Source organism: Archocentrus centrarchus, chromosome 1, assembly GCF_007364275.1.
Source record: "Archocentrus centrarchus isolate MPI-CPG fArcCen1 chromosome 1, fArcCen1, whole genome shotgun sequence".
NCBI classification, from domain to species: Eukaryota; Metazoa; Chordata; class Actinopteri; order Cichliformes; family Cichlidae; genus Archocentrus; species Archocentrus centrarchus.
The window spans coordinates 16688007-16709338 of NC_044346.1; the positions used below are offsets into that span (position 1 = coordinate 16688007).

Consider the following 21332-nt stretch of genomic DNA (forward strand, 5'->3'; position numbering starts at 1 on the left):
ATGAACTAAACCCTTTGATTACAGGTCAGTTTGCATAGCCAACCAATGAACCAAACATTCTTTTTTTCACTTACATTAGCTTTGTTTTACAAAAATTTGGGGATGCTTGTGTATTTTTACTGCTACAGAAACTGGTTCATGTTTCACTTATCACTTATGCATATCCATCACACATACATATCATTTGAAACCACTTTAGTTGGTTTGATTTTCTGCTTCAAAGAAGAATCCCGATGCAAACGTCTGACAAAACTGTCCCCACTGATTGGCACACTACTTCTAGAAAGCCACAATATATATATATAAATTACACCAAAATCCAATTTGAAAGATTAAACTGGCACAAAAAAAAATCACATAAATCATTCAATTTTCTTCCCATAAAAAAATAGTAAAAATTAGACACACCAACAATTTCATTAGGTACACCTGTTAAACTGCTTGTTAACACAAATATCTAATCAGCTAATCACATAGCAGTGACTCAATGCATTTAGGCATGACCTGCTAAAGTTCAAACTGAGCATCAGAATGTGGAAGGGAGGTGATTTAAATGACTCTGTACATAGTGGTTGGTTCCAGATGGGGCTGCTGATCTGCTGGGATTTTCCTACACAACCATCTCTAGGGTTTACAGAGAATGGTCAGGAAAAGAGAAAAAAATCCAGTAAGCAGAAGTTCTCTTTGTGAAAATGCTTTATTCATGCCAAAATTGGGGTGATAAGGCAAATAATTAGTCATTACAATCAAGCTATGTAGAACAGCATCTCTGAATGCACAACACGTGGCACCCAAGAGCACGTGTGCTACAGCAGAAGAAGACCACACAGTGCGCCCCTCTTCTCAACTGAGAACATGAAACAGATGCTACAGTTCACACAGGCCCCACAAAACTGGACAATAGAAGATTGGAAAAATGGTGCCTGGTCTGATGAATCTCGATTTCTGCTGCGACATTTGGATGGTAGGGTCAGAGTTTGATGTAAACAACATGAAAGCATGGATCCTGCATTGTACCAATGGTTCAGGCTGGTGGGGGTGGTGTAATTGTCTGAGGGATATTTTCTTGTTACACCATGACCCTCAGCCTACCTGAATATTGTTGCTGACCCTTTATGACCTCAAGCTCAGTCTCAATCATCTCAAACTGGTTCTTGAACATGACAGTGTTCACTGTACTCAGATGGCCTCCATACTCATCAGATCTCAATCCAATAGAGCAGCTTTGGAATGTGGTAGAACAGAAGATTTGCATCATGGATGCTGCAACAATGTGATGCTACCATGTCAATATGGACCAAAATCTCAGAAGACCTTTCTGAATCTATGCCATAAATAATTAAGGCAGTTCTGAAGGCAAAATAGTAAGAGTTGTCAAAGGACGTCAGGGACAAGACTGTAGACCTGCACAAGGCTGAAATGGGCTAAAAGACCATCAGCAAGAAGCTTGGTGAGAAGGTGAAATGAAAGAATTATAAAATGGCCACCAATCCTCATTCTGGAGCTCAATGCAAGATTTTGCCTCATGGGGTGAGGATGATCACGAGAAAGGTGGTGGATCAGTCCAAAACTGCATTGTAGGAGCTTGTTAATGGTCTGAAGGCACCGCAGTGACCAAGAACACCATTGGTAACACACTACACCATAATGGATTGAAATCTTGCAGCACCCGGAAGGTCCCCCTGCTCAAGAAGGCACATGTACAGGCTTGTCATAAGTTTGCCAGTGAACATCTAGATCAGGGATCCTCAAATCCAGGCCTCGAGGTCCAGTGTCCTGCAGATTTTAGATGTGTCCCTGATCCAACACACCTAAGTCAAATATAGAAGTCCATTAGCAGGACTCTGGAGAACTTGACTGCACACTGAGGAGGTAATTCAGCCATTTGAATCACGTGTGTTGGATCAGGGACACATCTAAAACCTGCAAGACTGTTCATTTCTTTGTAAGTGAGCACTGTAACAGACAAACCCTTGACCCACTTATGTTTCTTGGCCTTAAAGTACACCCAGTTGCCATTGGCAACATGTATTTTAATTTATGCATTAGTCAGTGATAGTTGAACTATAGTTTTAAAAATTTAAAGGTGATAAAGCTCCTGAGTATTAGCTGATTAATGCTGATGTATTTTGCTTATACAGCATGTATGGCTGGTGTTAACCACAGGGGGTGTATTAAATATCTGCAGGCCACAGAAGCTTTCTGCATAAATTATGAGCTCTCTCCAAATCTATGCCAATCCTCTAATGGGCATGAATGTTTGCCCGTGGCTGTCGATCAAAGTACTTAAAGGGATGAACAGTAAATAATTACATGCTTCACAACACACTGAGGATGTAGTAAAAAACTGGGCACACACACACATATGCACAGCATAACTAAAAGATTATTCAAGTGTTCTGATTAAACTTAGTAGCACAGAGAGGTTACTGCAAATTGAAATGTTGTCCATTAAATGGAATTTCTCAAAGTCAGCACTTAGCTTATGATTCATTATAAATCATTTTCCAGGGAACTTAAAGGTCTGGGGAAAGAAAAATCTTTATTTGCTCTAGTGAAGGAGCCTGGACTTAGCTGAAATGAGGCCTCTCTGAAAACACACTAATAACTGCAAGACTAAACAATTTGCCAAAAGAAGTCAAATGCAGTTAAACAGTTGCAGTACAACGCGCTTTTAAGCCTGCTCACCGACTGTAGTGAGTCCTCTTAACATAATTCACTGCGTCTTCTCCTCGTCTGAACCCACAAAGCAACGGTGTCGTATTCCTATTTAATGTGAGCCACAGGTATCCCTGATGGGTCACGCAATCTACTTCTCATTTGCATTGCTTTGCAGAGTGAAGCACTAATCTCCAGAAGAGACAAACTACTTCCCTCGAGTAATTTCACCTTGACCTGTAATTGAGTAGAAGCTACTTAGATTGTCAGTGTGTGAGTTTGCATGTGTAAAGAAACACAGCTCGTGGTATTTCTATTCCCTGCCTATAAAACAAGCGTGTGACTGAGGAGAATTGAGCTGCCCTTCAATTACCTGACGGATCAGGCGTCGTCTCCCAGTGCAGGTCCCCGTCTTTGTCCCTGATCCAACCACAAAGACCATCATCAAAGGAGCAGCTCAGATACCCCGACTCTGTAAGAACAAGAATAAGAACAAAAACACACATTTCAGAGAAGTGGAGGGCGCAAACACTTGCACAGGGCGTCAGGCTGCTCTTTGTAATGCTTCACATGAGCCTTCCCTTTATTTGCCTCTAACATCCCCAGGAGCAAGAGGACTGCTGGAGCTCCCTCTGATGAACACGATGATACAATAAAAGCATAAACATTTGTTGTAATGTTGTAATCTCTGAAGAGAGCTGAGGCATTGAAGAAAAATGAAGTGGAAATGGAGCTGCATAAATTACAAGCAGAAGCGCATTCATCTAAAACATCATATTTACATGAATTGCCAGAACTGCTGATGTCACTGAGTTTGTATGTGAGTGACTGTGGACATAAAGACTACTGTGTGCATGCCTTTTACCATGATTAAATACATCACGGTTACAACAGAGTTATAATATTCAGTGACTGATGATTTCTAAGATCCCAGTGATGATGTCTAGACAATAACATTAAGGCAATGCGGGCAAAGCAGTTGCTGTATTATGCAGGCACTGCTGTACAAAGTGGTTCAAAGAAGAAAATAACATCCATCATTTTGTCCCTGAAACAGGATTTCAAAAATACAAAAAAAAATCAGTTCATTTTCTGAGCCAATGAAAACACTCTCTATCTGTGACACAGTGTATCAAATGATACACACGAGCCAAAATAAACACACAACTAAATCATTAGGCAATCTATGCTGCATACCATTGATATCAATAAATCACACTGAGCAAACATGACAGGAAAAGCCATCTCCTCACAAAAGCTTGTTGTTGTAGGAACTTCCCTAATAACTCAAGTATTATGGAGGTTTTTGGGCAAAGCTGTGATGTGCCTCCAAATGATCAATTCATCATTCAAGCAGTCAAGCAATCAAGCAAGCATGATGTGAAAAGTGGAAAAGTCTGGCACTGCTTTCTGGGCCGTGAGCCATTATTTAAACTGAAACGGCCAGATGTCATGTGTCACCCCCTGGTGAAGGCCCTATCAAAACACATCTGGTCACTATAATACCTTCACCCTCTGCAGCAGCACTGCAGGAGATGATTGTCAGTTTCATTTTGCTCACAGCAAATGTGGCTCGTCCATCATCATTTGAGCTCGATGAGCTGTGCTGTTGCTGATTGTCTCTGTCAAATGTGTTTTGTTTACCTGGGTCATCCTTGGCTTCTGCTGTGTTGCCGAGCTCAATGTCAAAGTCGATGTCGAGGACTGTGTTGCCGCTGGGGTTTCGAGGGACTGAGGGCAGAGAGGGAGACAAAGGTTTAGATAAAGGATTAACAAAGGTATTATGTTTGTTCACTAACATCTGCTTCTGGCTGTTATACACCTTTGTTTCATTACTCAAAGATTTTACACGGAGGAATCAGTGCCATGGCTTAGCACCTCTATAACCACCATACGTCAGCCACATTTAAAAAAAAAAAAAAAAAAAACGAAAAAAAACTTTAAAAACAGAGATGACCGCGAGATCGGAATACCTGGGAAAAAACCTGTAGCAACACTAGAAGTCAAATGTGAGTCAAAAAGAGGAAAAGGAAGATGCCTCGTCTGATGCAACATCTGAGCAAATGTTACCTCTACACAACTGGGAGCTTCAGTACTTGCACACACACATAAGACACACAGCTGCTCCTGAAACAGCCTCTTTCCTTGTCCGATGGGTCACCCTGACCAAAATATCACAGATCAAGCTGAGTCATTAAAGGTCACTGTGTGCATGATAAAAAAAATGTGGCTTTGTAGTGAGATATGTTTTGACCTTTTTGTTCTTTAAGGATGATCACTGTCTTATTTTAAAACGTCTTTTGAAAATGTTCACCATTGAGAAAAGTTTTAAAAAAGTGTAAAGTACATAAACATCCCTATTTTAATATATATTGGATTTGCACACGTTAGCGGGATTTAATGAGACAAATGATCAATTAAAATGTTCTTAGCCTCCCAGGCTGCTTCTGGTGCGTATGCTATGAATGACCTGTAACCTGGATTTGAACTGTCAACCCCCCCCCCCCCCCCCACTCAGCCTCTACACTGAAAATGCCCCACCACTTTGCTGGGTCACAACCACCTGGCAGGCTGTGATGTAGTCTGTCAGTCGATGGAATCTGAGAGTGCAGAGATCACACACACACACACACACACCACACACACACACACACACCACACACACACACACCACACACACACACACACACAGACAGACACCCGAGTCACTCGAGCAATCCCTGGCATCCAAGTCTCTCTGTCTGTGCCTTTAAGGGGGCAAGCCTCCCTTTGAATCTGGTTCTAGAGGATATACATCATGTGAAAAAGTATACCCTCTTGCAGTGCTAAGGTTTTACTACCAGGGCATAATAACAAATAATCATAAATAATTGGATAAATACAAGCTCAGATGAACAACAACACATGACATATTGCATTCTGTCATTATTCTTTTAACAAAAATTAAGCCAAAATGCAGAAGCAGCGTGTGAAAAACTAAGTGCACCCTTTCTGCTTCCAGAGGAATTAAGGGGGCAGCCAGGTGCAGCTCATCAGATGCACTTGATTAATTGATCTTCAGCAAGTTTGAGCCTCTCTGTAAAAGCATCATGCTGTTCTGGAGCATTCAGCTGTGTGTTAACACAACGCCAAGGAGGAAAGACCACCGAAGAAACTGTTGCTGCTCATTAATCTAAGAAGGGTCATAAAGCCATTTCCAAACAATCTGAAGTCCATTATTCTGCAGTGAGAAAGATTATTCAGAATTATGTGGAAACACTGAAAGCTAAATGCTTTGACATTTGACCCTTGAACTTGTGTGGTTTATTCCATCCAATTATTTGGCAGTAAAAGCTGCAGAGGTGATATGCAACATTTGGCCTAAATGTGAAAAAAAAGAGATCATACTGTATGTATACTTGTGCTTTTCTAGACACAGTGTAGCTGTCTTTCTCCTAACTGACATGATCCACATCACGCTTCAGCATCCATCACTGTCGCTTGGTGAAAGCCTTGTATCTTCAAAATAGCAGTTTTTAATGACATTCAAATAACAGCCTTCTTGAAATCTAATTTACAAGAATTCCTGACACAAATCACAGTGTGTTTATATTCTGGGAAAATATGCTTGTTTGCGTTCTTGCTGACTTAGATGGAGGTAGAAGTGGCAGGCAACAACATTAACATGAAGACTGAAAGCGGGGAGACACAGCTAGCCTGCCTCTCTTTATAGTTAAACAAATCTGACTATTAGCATTTCAAAAGCTTACTAATTGGCAGTTCTGGCACTATGTCTTTAATCCTTGCACAGACAGAGTCATAACAATTTGTTGTTTTATAGGCATTTATGTGGCATTATCATCATTATTTGGCTAGAAGCCGACCTCATGGTGTTTTGCCGAGCAACCAGCAGAGACGCTATGCAGGGCAAGCTGTTACAGTAATAAACCAAATCCACTGTCATTTTTTTTTTTTTACTGCTAATACACAGTAGTAACTAAAATGCAGAGTTAAGATAAGCATATCTCCAGCTTTCAAACTCTGATCCTGATGTTATGGTGAGGTGATCGCATCTTTCACTTTTTTCTCAATGCTTTTTAACCCATCTGAAAACAATAAACGGTTATGGAGATAAGGTTTTCTCGGGACAAAGGTGTAGTGTTGACTTTACGGGTCAAGACTGTGAGGAATATGTAAAAACCGTTGAATTAGTTCCGACTAAAACACACACCTGCACTCGAGGAGCAGCTGAAGTATTCTTCACGCCACGGGGCTCTTATTCATTTTCATCCCTATTTCCGTCTAATTATTTGAATAATCACTCAGTGATGTCTCTCCTCCCTCCCTCTCTCTTCTGGCTCAAGCCGTCCCTCGGGAAGCTCTGATTTCTAGAACTGCTCTGCCGTAGTGCGGACTATTAGATTGATGTCTCCCTCAAGCAGGGCAGACAGGTGTTAAGGTAATCTTCTCTCTTCTTCCCTTTTTCTAATTATGTGATGCCATCTGGCAAGGTGAATAGGAACCACAGTATCTCATCTCTTATTCTGTCCTTAGTTTCTCACCATACATTTTTAAGGGAAACAGCTTAATGTTGGGTTTTGGGTAAACACTGAAATTTGCTGTGCCTACAAACGAGCCAAACACCAAAAGAGAGACACTTCTAGGAATAAGTTTATCAGGCCTTTGACACACAGACAGTATTTGTTAGTAGGATCAGTTCATTGCTGCTTTTTGTCTTATCGTTGGATTCACTGAGCTCCGTCAACAAAATACAGAATCCCACCAGCCCGTATCATGTAAATAGTGACTGTTTACCTGGAGACAAATCCACGTATTTCATCTGTTACATAAAAATGAAGATCGTGACTTCAGCCTTGAACTGCACATTTCAGACTTAACAGTGGGGGAGTTTTCTCATTAAGGAACAATTCACAGGTGCAGCACACACTCTGATTGCCCTGATTAACTTCTTTGTTAAAGCCAAAAGAAACAGTCTCACCACCCAACATCATTTATAATTCATTCTATTATTTGGTTTGATTGAGAATGGGATTCATTTTGAAGGTAATTGGTGTCAAAGTTTGATGCACGGCATAAAGAGCACTGTGTGACATGTGGATAACAACTGTGTTTGTCACTTGAAGCCAAAAAATGATTACCTCGAGAGGAGAAAGAGATTCTTCCTTCCACCACACAGTTTTGTGATACTGAGCGCATGAGCCTTTATTTTCTTGTAAAAAAAAAATTGGACATTATTTCCTTACAACAGCTGGGTCTTGAGGGTGGGTGTAGCTTGATTTTAATGGACATCATCTTGAATTCCCCTATATAGGTGACTTAAAGGGAGAGTTTATGCCAGAATGTAATTAACATATTTTTCTGCTGGTCTGCAGTGCTATTATCGATCTTCTTTCTCCAGAAATCATGACCTGTTTACTAAAAAAAAAAAAAGAGCAAGTGCCGTGTAGTTTAACTATTCGAGAGAAGACAGCTGATTTCTCCAAAAGTGAAAACTGGATACATATTCTTACAGGCTAGAGGGAAAACACATTAGGGTGACCAGCTCAGAACAAACTAAATGTAGGGCAAACAGTGCGTTTGTGTGGGACAAAGTGGGACGTGTCTACGATGCTGAGAGGTATTCTGAAATGTTCATATCCAACTTGAAAACAAAAATACAATAAACTGTGCATGTTACCGGATTGTCATTTAGCAAGTACAGGATAAATATAGTATATTTCCAACAGTAATTACAATAAGGATAAAAGGGAACTCTCTGATAAAAGTTTCTGTTTGAATGTTTCCATAGTTCAGCATTCCTTTTTTGACACATATCTGACAATTTTAGCGATATTTTTGTCCAACTATGACACACATACTGTGTCACTTTACACCATATTTATCCTACTCTGGTAGTTTCCATCATATTCACCAAAATCTGCAAACTTTTTTCACTGACTTTTAACTTTCCCTGATGAGACAGGCTAACCTTCTCCTTCTGACTATATAATAAGCCTTCCGTTCATATGCCTTGGGTAAAAGCCACATGTTAAAAAGTGTCTGTCCTGCAGAGCCAGTCAAAATGTGGGACACAGTCTCAGAATGTGGGAGAGAGGGAACAAAGAATAATAATGCTGTGCACTCCCATAATGTGAAACTCTTCCTTTAAGTATTACAGTGAGTAACACTGTGGCAATAGCTAAAACTGCTGCTCCCTTGTATCTGAATTGGTTTTGAAAGTGGCTTTTAGTTGAACCAGACTTTACAATCTAAACTCAGAGATTAAATCTTCCTGCCAAATTTAAACTGTCATGTGTTTAACTGGAAGATGAACTTTGTACACTGTCTGCCAAATGGTATTTATAATACAGAGAATACAACAACGTAATATCACTCATCATCTGTGATTCCCTCGAATGTTGAAAAACAGCATTTCAGGATTCAAAAACAGAAACATGCAATTGGTGATGGAGATGCATGAAGTAAATGACGAGTATAAGGAAGCCAAAAGTAAACAAGGTTTATTCCATCATCAAATAGAAGGAAATTAAAGCTGCTAATGGGGCAGTGCTCATATAGCACTGTTCTAAACTGAGCACTCAAAGCAATTTGCACTACAAGAGTCTCTCACACACACACACACACACACACACACACACACACACCACACACACACACACACACACACACACACACACACACACACACCACACACAGTGCTTTATTCTATGTCTAAGCACCCTGTCGTGCACGGCACTCACACATTGATGAATGCAACAGACTTGAGGAGTTGGGGGAATCAAGCACCTGACCTTACACTGGTAGACAGCCACAGCCGCCATGTAACAAATTAGACCTCCATGCATGTTCTAAGCAGTTAAAGCTGCTCCAGAAAATACACTTATATGAACAGTGTGTCCCTCTATAATGTGCTACGTCAAACACTCCTTCACCTTTATGGAGTGTTAAAGCTCATTGTTTTTGTTCTGCAGCCCACGGCTTTACTGTTCTGGTTCAATTTTACTGCCTCTAGTCAGACTTGTTTTCCAGACACAGCAGCTGTTCCCAGTGAAAAAGCTGTAAACACTTATTGTACACTACCTGCCCTGCAACAAGCAGCAATCACTCAAAATAGCAGCTCTCTGCTGAACATCACAGAGCGTTGAGCAGCTTAAGAGCTGGATTTTTTTCCTTTTATACACATCAAAACAGATTAGTGAACACATGTGGAAAAGAAATAGAAACACCTTATAAGAATTTCCCATTGCCTCTGTGAAGGATTATTTTTTAGACTGTATGTCTTATGTTCACATGATTTCCTTATGAGATGTTCCTCACACCACATAATTCAAACGGTTTCATGTGTTCAGGTGAGAAAATGGAAAGGGGCCATTTTAGTAAGTACACTTCTTCTTCACTTTGTGAACACTGGACTTGTTTGCCAGATAAGAAGAAAAAAAAACCCTCAAAGTTAATACTAACGTTGCTCTTAGTAATGCCAGATGTGTCAACAGACAACTGTTTGCTAACAACTGTTTAAGGTGAAAATGTCGATTTTTGTGCTCACAGCTTCTTTTGCTTCTTCCAGATGTTTACTGGTGGAAGCAAAAGAAGCTGGCGTGCTTCCTTAATGTTTCATGTGCAGTCAGTTAAGGAAAAACAATATCTTTATCTATAACTCAAAACCTGAAACTGGAAGAAGCTGTCACAATGGTTTTAAGTCAACTGTAAATAAATAAATAATAAAGTGAAAAGCTTCTTACTGTGGACATCCCCCCTCTGTTTGGTGACCTCCTTCTGAATGGAATTATCCACAGTTGGGACCGGTGGCAGTGGCAGTGGCGGTCTGGTGGGAGTTGCTGGCCTTGGGACGTAGGGTTTGCGAGTGGGTACCAGTGGCTTTCTGGTGGGTATGAAGGGCTTTCGTGTGGGAACCGGCGGCTTGCGTTGCGGTGGGGTCACCCTCGGCCAGGGTGCCTTGGTTGTAGTTGCGGAGGTTGGTGGCAGTTTTGGGAAGATTATCTTTGGAGTCACTGTTGGGCGAGTGGTGGTGGTCCTCCTCTGATCCAGCCCTGGGATGTGGTTTTGATGATTTGGAGGCACTTTGCCTGGTCTCGGGGGGTCAATAACCACTTTAGGAATGGCTGAAATAATAAGAAAATGCAGATGGAGCACTGTAATATGAGCACTTAGGAGCTAATGAGGCATACATTTGCAGACTGACTGCAATTATTAGCCTCACTTTTGAAGAAGAGGGCTTTATTTTATCTACTGAGACTTCTGATAACCATTACCTAAATGTTAGCACCCTAAAACAAATTGGGTGTCTCAGAAATCACACTAAAGCAAAAGCTCACAACTGCAAACGAAGCCCATAAGTTCACATTCTCTCACGGTTACAGGACTTCACAAGCTGAACCATTAAGACAGCCCATGTTCAGCGAACTCCTGCTCTTGAAAATCGATTTGGCTTTCTTATCATGTCTTTTTTATCTGTCCATGCGGTCATCTTGATTAGTAATTCTTGGTATACTCATAGCCAGAGGCCTCACAGCATAAAGCTTCTTTGAGTGTATGGAATGATTCCTGCACTCAGACAGGCTGCAGTGCCCCAAGATCAACCTCGCTCACATCATCAAAGCTACACCTCTTTTTCCTTTGTTGCTCCACGCATTGTTCAGGGGCAGAGACAGAAACTGGGGGTTGGGGGGGTTTTGGGTGATGGCGGTGGCTTCCTAAGGGTTTCAGGAGTGGAGTGAGGAATGATAGTGGACAAAGGCAAGAGGTTAGAACTCTGTTATTGCCTTTTCAGGTTGCAGGTGACTTTGATATGTGATACACAAATAGGATATTGCAACCTGACTCCCTGAGCACTTGTGGCTCACACCCTTTGGGCAGGATGACGGGGTGAAGCACTTGCAGGAGGCATCCACTTTGCTCTATGGAATGTTACATGAGCTGTGCCTGTTGGTTGGTTAAATAACCGTGGAGAATAAATGACTCTTTGTCCACTGAGCTGATGTGAAAGTGCAGACAGACAGACTAATGAACTGTGTGTCAGTGACAGAATGAGACAAACTACCAGGAAAAAAAATAAAAAAGAGAAAAATCACAATTGATGATGACTCCTCTTTGTGGACTCATTACCCTGGCCACATGTCAAAAACCAAGTCACTCTGGGCACATGCGATAAGGGAGCAGGGTGAGTCGAGTAATGATTGACAGGCATTACAAAGAAAGGAATTTCAGTCCAAGCTCCGGCTTACAAGCCCGTTTCTTTCTTCCCCTCTCCCTGCTTTTTTACAAAGACGCAGGCAAAGGAAAAAAAGTGAGGCCCTGTTCCACGTTGCTAAACTGAATTTTCTCTCAGGTCTTACGTTTACAGTCGTGGCCCATCCCCCTGTAGCCATCTTTGCATTGCACTTGTATGAGCCTGGCGTGTTGTAGCAGGTGGCAAAGCTGCTGCAGTGGCTCTGACCTAGAGAGCACTCATCCACATCTGAAAGATAATGGAAGCATAACAACATTCAGCTCCTGTGTGGGAGTGCAGAAAGCTTAAAATATAAAAGCAGAATATCAAAAGCTAACTGTCGCGGTCCCGGGCTGTTTGCCCAGTGTTTGTTGTTTTTGTTCTTCGACGTTCTGTTGTTGTTAAATTTATTCTGTCGTGTTTCTTAGTTTGGATTCCTAGGTTATTCTTGGGTGTGGATTAATTTGTGTTTCAGGCTGAGCAGGTGTTTTGTTTTACTGTGTTTATTGTTTAGCCTCTGTCCTTGTGTCAAGTTCATGTGTCTCAGTCCTGGTCGGTTTAAGTTACTTCCTGTTTATTTTGGTCAACCTTCGGTGTTTAGTTTTATTCCTGTGTTTCCCCCCAGCTGTTTCCTACTGTCTCGTTCCATGTGTGTATACACTCCTGATCAAAATCTTAAGACCAGTTAAAAAAATTGCAAGAATTTGCATTTTGCACTATTGGATCTTAAGAAGGTTCTAAGTAGAGCTTCACAATGCTAAAAGAAGAAATCGGCGCAAGAGACAAAAACTTTTGAGCAGGGAAATCTTTTGAAAACTGCATTTACACTCAAACAAGTTTAAGACCATAGCCTTTAAAAGCCAAAAGCTGTGCAAAAATTTGGATTCCATGTCATTTTCTGTCAAGTCTTTACACTGTCAAGACCTCCTGATGGCAAAAGCAAAAAAGCTCACTGACTTTGAACGTGGTAGGATTGTTGAGCTGCATAAGCAAGTCCTCTCACAACGTGCCATCGCTGCTGAGGTTGGACGCAGTAAGACAGTCATTTTGCATTTTTTAAATGATCCTGAGGGTTATGGAACAAAAAAGTCAAGTGGTAGACCCAAAAAAATTTCACCAGCACTGAGCCGCAGGATCTGATTGGCTGACCGCCAACACACGGGACGATCCTCTACCCAAATTAAGGTCATTACTGGTGCTGACTGCAGCCCAATAACCATCAGACGGCATCTGCGAGGGAAGGGCTCCACAACGCCACAAAATTGCCTGTTTGGACTTTGGAAGGGTGCACCAAACATGGGACATTGAAAGGTGAACATCCTGCATGTTCCCCTGATCTAAATCCGATTGGGAACATTTGGGGATGGATAGCAAGGGAAGTTTACAAAAAATGGACATCGGTTCCAGACAGCGAATGCCCTTCGTGAAGCCATCTTCAACACTTGGAGCAACGTTCCCACTAGCCTCCTGGAAACACTGGCATCAAGCATGCCTAAACGATTGTTTCAAGTGATCAACAAGAATGGTGGAGCTACTCATTACTGAGGGCCTTTTTTTGGACACTTTGATTTCTGTTTTGAGGGGGTTTTTTTGAGCTATGGTCTTAAACTTTGATCAGCTGAAAAAATCATGTTTGAATGTAAATGTAGTTTTCAATAAATTCCCTGCTCAAAAGGTTTTATCTCTTGCATTGTGAAGCTCTGCTTAAAAACTTTCTTAAGATCCAATAGTGCAAAATGCAAATTCTTGCAATTTTTTAACTGGTCTTAAGATTTTGATCAGGAGTGTATGTTGCCTTAGTTCCCCTCTGCAATTTCCCTCACACTAGTTTCACATCTGCACGTTGTCCCTTCATGGTGGCGTGTCTGTTCCTTGTTTTGGATTATTTGCCTTGTTCTGCTCCTGGAAAGATTTTGGATTTTGTTTTTGAAACTCTGCAATAAAGCTAAATCTAAACTTTATGCCAGTCTTCGGAGTGCTGCAATTGTGTCCTAACTCTGCCCATCACACCACCCCGCCTTGACGCTAATTGCTTCACATTCACTTGAAGGAAGGCTCAAAATTTATGCTGTACCATTAGTGAAAGAGTTTAATTGGATAGTATTCAACCTTTTTATGAATACCAGAGGAAAATCATTCTGAAGGTTGTTTTAGAATAAAAGTCTTCCCTAAGATACAGAGATGCGTCTTTCAAACCTTTTTTAACCTTGATCACCCTGAAATTGTATTCAAAAACAAATAAATCAGGATGAGGGCTGTAACATAAGATCATGTGGATTTGTGGATTTTTCATGTTTTGGGTGGCTGGAATTCAGCAGCATGATATTAACCATTAAAATGCACCTTTTGGGGAAAAGTTGATTATCATGCAATAACAGTGCAAATTAATTTTGCAGCTGTTTGTTAAAAGTTCATTGAGTGGGGATATTATTAAGTGTTTTCTGTCTTTTTAGTTTGCAGCTACAGTCATGTGAAAAAGAAAGTACGCACTTGTTGCATCCATTGGAATGAAGAAGTTAAGTAGCAGCCAGGTGCTTTGGTAGTTTGCTGTCCTGAAGTGTTCAGGTTTGTGTTAATGCTCACATCCCAGCAAATTCACCCCAAGGCCAAACTGCAAATTCTGAGAAAAAAAAAAGACCCAAGAGCTACAACTCAGATTCTACAGCCTCAGCTAGCATGTTAAATGTTCATGACAGCACAATTAGAAAAAGATCCAACAAGTATGTCTTGGTTTGAAGGGTTGCAGGGAGAAAGCCTCTTCTCTCTGGGTGTACTTGGTCTTTCACAGGACTGTACTATAAATTTTATTACGCGTATTATGCAGTATATTCTATCCAATATAGTTTTCATTTGATCCCTATTTTCTTAGCATTTATTGACCTTGATCCACCTGACTCCTGCATACGGTATGGATTTTATACTCTGTGATTTTCTCCAACTTCTGCAGCATTTTACGAGCCAGCCGCAGTTTATTTAACGAGGCTGTTTTGATTTTGGATATATTCCTCCTGATGCCTGACATTTTTAATGCATTGTTTTACTGCATCATTTTCTCTTTGCAAAGTGTCCATTGATGTACTTGTTACATTAAATCATGTTTTTTAAGCTAATTATATGCTTTGTAAGTAAACAATTAATCTGCAAATTGAAAATAACAATTAGCTCGTCAAATAAAATTGTTTTTTCCTCTGAAATCTTAAGGCCTGGAACACCACATTAAAGCATTAAAAGAAATACTAAAGCAAAGGAGAAGCTTGTCACACATTTATTTTCTCCTACTTAAAAATCACATATATTGAGAATAGTGCCACTTAGTGTCTGCCAATGCAAAACATCTTTAAGAGAGTAAATGTCCAAAGCAGGTTCAACAAGCAGTTTGTTTTTAATGTGGATTTCTGCCACTTATCTCTGTGTGTGCGTTTGCTTTCTTTTCATCAGACTCTTTCACCATGTGATTTAAAAACAACAAATGCATCACTAGAAATAATTTGGCTTAAAATTCAAATCATCTCCAAACACCTCTGACCTTTGTGAGTTTTATAAGTAGACACTGCGACAGTACCTATGCACTGGTATTTTCCGTTGATGTATTGCAAGTCAAACCCTTCGTGGCATTTGCAGATGTAGCTGCCAAAGGTGTTGATGCATTTCCTGAACCTGGGACACACTGCTATCCCTGCGGCACACTCATCCACATCTGCAAAAGAAAAGGAAAATGCTCAAATTAATTACTATAATGCATAAAATAGAAAGTGTATGCAAAATAAAACAATGTGATTTTAAAACATTTGAGAAATTAGAAAGGGTCACTGAATCTAAACTAAACATAGCTATTCATGCCGGAACACATGTTCCCTGTCCCTGTTTAGTATTCATTTATGAACAAAGCTCCATTTACATTCAGCCCGGCGAGCACAATACAATACACACCGACTTCTTTCATTATTTAAAGACTTTTTTCTAAGTGTCTCTGTTGATCACCTTTACAGGCATGTGATCATTAATATTTAGACACTGGGAGGCTGAAAGCATTTGCCTTAAAACCTTTACTTTATTTGCAGCATAATGCAGCTGAGGTGCTGCAGAAACTGTTGTTTAAAATAACCTTAAAAACACTAAGACACCTGGACCAGCTGGGAAAACAAGCAAGAGCGGTGAGTGGGCAGAGCTCTCCCATCCCATTAACAACTACTGCTGAGAGTTCTCATCAGCAAGGATCTTAATCCCAAACTGCTTGAGTGGAGCTGCTTAATGGCCAACAGTTGTGGATACATTGCTGCTGCTGCAGCCAGGGCAGGTGTGGATTATTATATTTTAAATAGCAAAGTATCTCTATACACTGTAAAAAGCAAATCAGCTTTACCCCATATTCACACTTACAAACTGTATATCTGTGATATTTATCTCTTGAAATGTGTTTTAAGTCACAGCTTCTGTGGGTTGCAGTATTAAATTAGGAAGCTGTCTCATTTGAACTTCAGCAACACAAAAACATCCGTGCGCTTTGTCATTAATCAAATGGAGTTTTGGTGAAATTGTGTCATGGAGCAAAAACAGGTCGATACCTCCTTCCGATGGATCATGAGACATCCCTCTTAAAGGATTCCCGGCCTAATCCACTTTTAGTTAACAAACACGGAAGCGTGTGCAGTTTCTTTAAACAGCTACGCTCGTCCTACTGGGGCAATTACATTTACATTTTGCACCAAAGCACTGGGACAAATATATATTATTTATCACGAGTGCTTGATAGCAGCTTGTACCAGCTCCTGTTCATATTACACTGCATTTGAGTTCAACTGAATCATCCAACACATTACACACTGATTGCTGTTCTGGGGCACTGTAAAACATGTATGAGAGCGAAGCTACAGATAGAAGCCCCGTAGTGTGGTAATGTACTAAAACCCCATTTCCAAATAAGTTGCAGTACTGTGTGAAGTAGTACAAAAAGAATGCAAGATTTTCTATTGATCCCAAAGATAAATTTTATTGAATATAGTACAGGTACAACATATTAAATGCATCATTTAAAGAATACACGCTCATTTTGAATGTTATACCAGTAATATGTTTGTTTTGTTTTTTTTTAAAAAGGATCAGCTGCTTCATCTCTTCTCTTTACAAACCAACAGCTGTAGTTTTGAGTGAGATTTTTTCCCTTCCTTAATATCAGGGCCTCCTTTGTTCTGTTCTTTGCTTCATACAGTGATGTGCCATGTGTTTTTTTAGTGGGTGACAGATCAGGGACTGCAGACAGGCCAGTTTAGCACCTTTATTACAAAGCCATGCTTTTCTTATACCAGCAGAATGTTGTTTGGCATTGACTTGCTGAAATAAACAAGGCCTTCATTGAAAGATGTCTTTTCAATGTCAGCATAATATTGCTCCAAAACCTGTATACATGCCCAGTATTAATGGTGCCTGCTTATTTATCTGTGCCATGTGGATTCATGTCAAACCCCCAAACCGTCATAGATGCTTTCCTTCTTCGTCTGGAGTACACATGATTTCCAAACTCAAATTGTGAGGGCAGTTTTTTTCCTCTTTGCTGCAGTCAAAGTTCAGGCCCAGAGAATGCAGCTACATTTCTAGTGCTTTTTATTTAACAGTAGAGCTTTTACTTGCATTTTGTGTGGGCAGCGACAAACTGTGTTACTGACAATGCTTTTCAGAAGTGTTCCTGAAAGGGTCTGTTTTTAATGCAGCGCTGCCTGAGGGGCTGAAGCTCACGGCCCTTTTGTATTTGTATTTGACCTTGTCTCTTACATGAAAAGATTTTGTAATTTTACATCAAGATATGCTCTTCTTAAGCTGTCGAACCATTTGCGCATGCAGTCTCTCACAGACAGTCAAACCCTTCTGCATCTTTACTTCTGACACACTCACCTCCTCTAGGATTCTCTTTTTATACCCAATCGTGTTACTAATCAACCTCATTAGCTGTGAGATGCTTAACTTAGTCTCTGGTTACTAGACAGAATCACCTCCACAGGTGTGATTATACAGCATCCATAAAACTCCATATAACAGGAACGTCCAGAGTTTACTGCCGTAACACCTGTGGTAGGCAGGGGTTCCGCCCTCTTCATTATGTTTCATGATTCATGTCTATCCTATTTTAGAAAAACCACCCCTTTAGCCACCCAGCAGTTAAGTGGGCCTGTAAGGCAGCATACGGGGAACAGCCTATACTGAACACCCTGTGTTTAACCCTGACACAGGTTAACTGCCTCAACTGCCCATTTCATCTGTTAAGTTACCCCTCTGAGGAGCAGTGTCACATAAAATTGGTAGTGAAGACAGATCGGCTGCATTACCCTGATCATATTCCTGCTGTAGAAGCTACAGGTAGTAGTAGAAGAACAGATAAATCGACGTGGCTCTTGATAAAATCAAAGTTATGCACTGTTAAGTAATTTGGATGAATTCAACTTTGATGAGTTGTTTGCTAAGAGGATTTGTTTGAATGTCTAAACCGCATTTGTGCTGCCAGTTACCTTTCTTCCTTTGCCAAAACAGTTACCTTTGATTAGCAAATTTAAAGGCAGAGAAAACACACACACACACACACACACACACACAGAAAGATTTTCCTTATGGTGATTTACACACTGTAAGTTGCCCACAGATAGGCGTGGCTCAGCTTTCAGGCATGTGGAGATATATTAGGATCGGGACGTACCCACACAGGTTCTCCCATCAGGAGCCAGCTGTAGCCCCGGCGATGGACACTGACATCGGACCTCTCCTTTCAGCACCTCGCAGCCATACTGGCAGTTGGCCATACCGCAAGTGCGAGCGTCTGATGGATGCAAGAGAAACACAGCACACATTAACACATGTTGCTACCACTGGGGAGTACAAAGGCGGGAACAGTTTACACTGCTCTCACCTACACTTTCCTTCCTCACACACACACACACACCACACACACACACACACACCACACACACACACACACACACACACACTTCTTACCCTGCCAATTTAAGAGCCAGGCCACTCGCCTGCCTTTTCTGATATTAGCCAGCTTGACCCTAGGGTGCAGCCAGCGGCACAGCACTCACTCTGCCATTATTAGACTTCTGTGCTGTGCAGTTGCTATGTGCTCACACTTTAGGTCGAGCAATCTTTCCCTTGCCCACTTTTATCCTTTGTTACACCCAAAGATTGATAATCCATCTCCCCCATATCAAAGCAACAGTGTGCAGCGCGAGTGTTGCTGAGACGTGCCGGGCAGATCGAGACCTTCCAAAATAATATATAACGAAACTGATTTTCTTCAGCCTCTCTTGATAACTGTGGACTCTAAAAAGGAAATTAAAAGTGAGTATGCTGCCACTGCTACTTCAGCTGCTGCCGGCACCCTGGAGTACAGCGTGATGGCTGAGGCAGGCCGGGCTGATTAAATGCTACAGTGATCTATTGATCAAAGGGGGAAAAAGAGGAGGAGCAAGGTGTTTAATGGCATCATGCTATCATTAGACAACAACACCTAGAATAATTTGAGATTGCCTCAAGTGCCGTGCAATTCAGACTTGAAAAGGTGGGGAGTGAATTTTCTTCTTCTACAAAAGAACTAATTAAAAAGAGGTATCGGGAGTCATACAGTCCTCAAGTGGAAACGTGCAGCAAAAATAGTTATCAGGTGGGAAGCAGAATTTACAGCAGACAAGTTCAGGCATCAGCTCACATTCTGTGGACTACCTCAGGGCACACAATAAAAACTGCACATTCACTCAAGGGTTTGTAGATTGCGTTTCTTTCATATTTTTTCATTTTCGCCCTCAAAGGGTTCTTAACAGGGGTTCTTTAGACTGTAGAGCAGCTATAATGAAGCAGATCAACACGGTGTTTTAATCAAAACAGTCTATCAAAGGATTCTGAGGCTGCTGTCAGAGGTACAAGTGGGAAATATATTTCATAATAGAGAGCATATGTTATCAACACTGTCTCCTGTAGGAACTCAGATGGATACATTTAGTGAAAAGAGCGATCCTTTTTGGTGGCATGATGAGGGAGAAAACAGACAGGGAAGGAAAACATCCACATTTCAGGCAGCAATACAAAGAGTGTCAACAGTCAAAGAGATCTGTGTGTGTGAGAGAAACAGGCTTACTTCCACAGGTCCCGTCAGGCATCAGCATGTAGCCATTTAGGCAGTAACACTTGTAACTCCCATATGTATTCATGCACCTGTGTTTGCAGGGCCTCGGCTTCAGCCCGCACTCATTCAGGTCTGCGGACAGAGAGAAAGACAACTCAAATCAGCCGGGGTACAGAGAGACAGAGGTCCTATAAAGAGGTGAAATTAGTCACAGGGCAAAGGTGGAGAGGTGAGTCGTGTCAGACCTCACCTGTCCATTTACGTGCAGGTATGCAGTGTCTGTCTGACATGTCTGTGTGTTAATGTGTGTGTTTTGAATCGGGTGGGGGTATCTTCGGGGAATTGAAGCATTTCTGTGTTCTGACAGGCCCAGAACTCGCCCTTTTGATGGTTAAGCCAGTATCAGCAGTCAACCTTTCCATCACCTGCATGTGATAAAGGATACGATTAAAACCTCTGACTCACCACCGCTTTGTGAGGTTGTGGCTTCTGCTTCCAGTATTTTTTGATGGATACATTTAATTCTAGTGTTTTTTTTATGCAGACATAAATGTAGAGAAATTTCACCCACAGTAGCCTGTGAAAATCTTATTAGAACACGATGCTGTCTGGGTTCAGAGTAGCGAGCACCCCTGGGAGAAAAGAATATGCCCTGAGCTCAACACCTGTCAAATCCTCATGTAAATTCAAGTCATTATGCCTTTCTAAGAGCAGACATTTTGACGAGGCAAACAGAGCTGTAACTAATAACATTAATGTTGTCTTACTTTGGTTTACTCCCAGGGCTCTGATGTTGTGTATGGTGCCTCACTGGGATGACTTACTGACACTCCAAAAAGTAACAGAGTATTACCAAAACCATTAATGGCATTGGTTACACCTGTGTACTTCCTGTTATAAGAAGTCAAAGTGTCTTCGGTGTGAGAAGTTTACAGTGGCTCAGTTAAGTGAATAAATTTAGGTCTGTTTATTTTTACGGTAGAATGAATTGAAAGGAAAGGAAAGCAAAGAGGCATTCGCAGCATTGCCTTTTAATGACAGACATTTTGACATGTCACAGCTTAAAAAATAAAGGTGATACTAGAAATAATAACATGTCTGCTTTTTCATTAGGTTAGGATTCTAGCACTGGACACATTGCCTCTTTAGGTCAACTTAGTTGGATGTGATTAAATTGTAATACCTACAGTCATGTGAAAAAGAAAGTTTTCACAGGAGTCTCTGCAAACTTGTGAAACATTAAGTACAATTCAATAACTTGTAGAAGCACCTTTAACAGCAATTATTTGAAGCAATCATTTTCTTTCTGACTTTATCAGTCCCCATCACACTGTT

At 41.0% G+C, this 21332-nt stretch overlaps 1 protein-coding gene across 1 annotated transcript in view; it reads right to left on the reverse strand.

Moving 5' to 3' along the window:
* npnta (nephronectin a) overlaps positions 1 to 21332 on the reverse strand; it is a 56364-nt gene that overhangs the window by 2307 nt on the left and 32725 nt on the right. The window contains 8 exon segments of the mRNA XM_030744168.1: positions 3032 to 3130; positions 4303 to 4389; positions 10401 to 10781; positions 12015 to 12056; positions 12059 to 12136; positions 15450 to 15584; positions 18573 to 18692; positions 20010 to 20129. Of these exon segments, the coding sequence (XP_030600028.1) occupies positions 3032 to 3130; positions 4303 to 4389; positions 10401 to 10781; positions 12015 to 12056; positions 12059 to 12136; positions 15450 to 15584; positions 18573 to 18692; positions 20010 to 20129 (1062 nt within the window).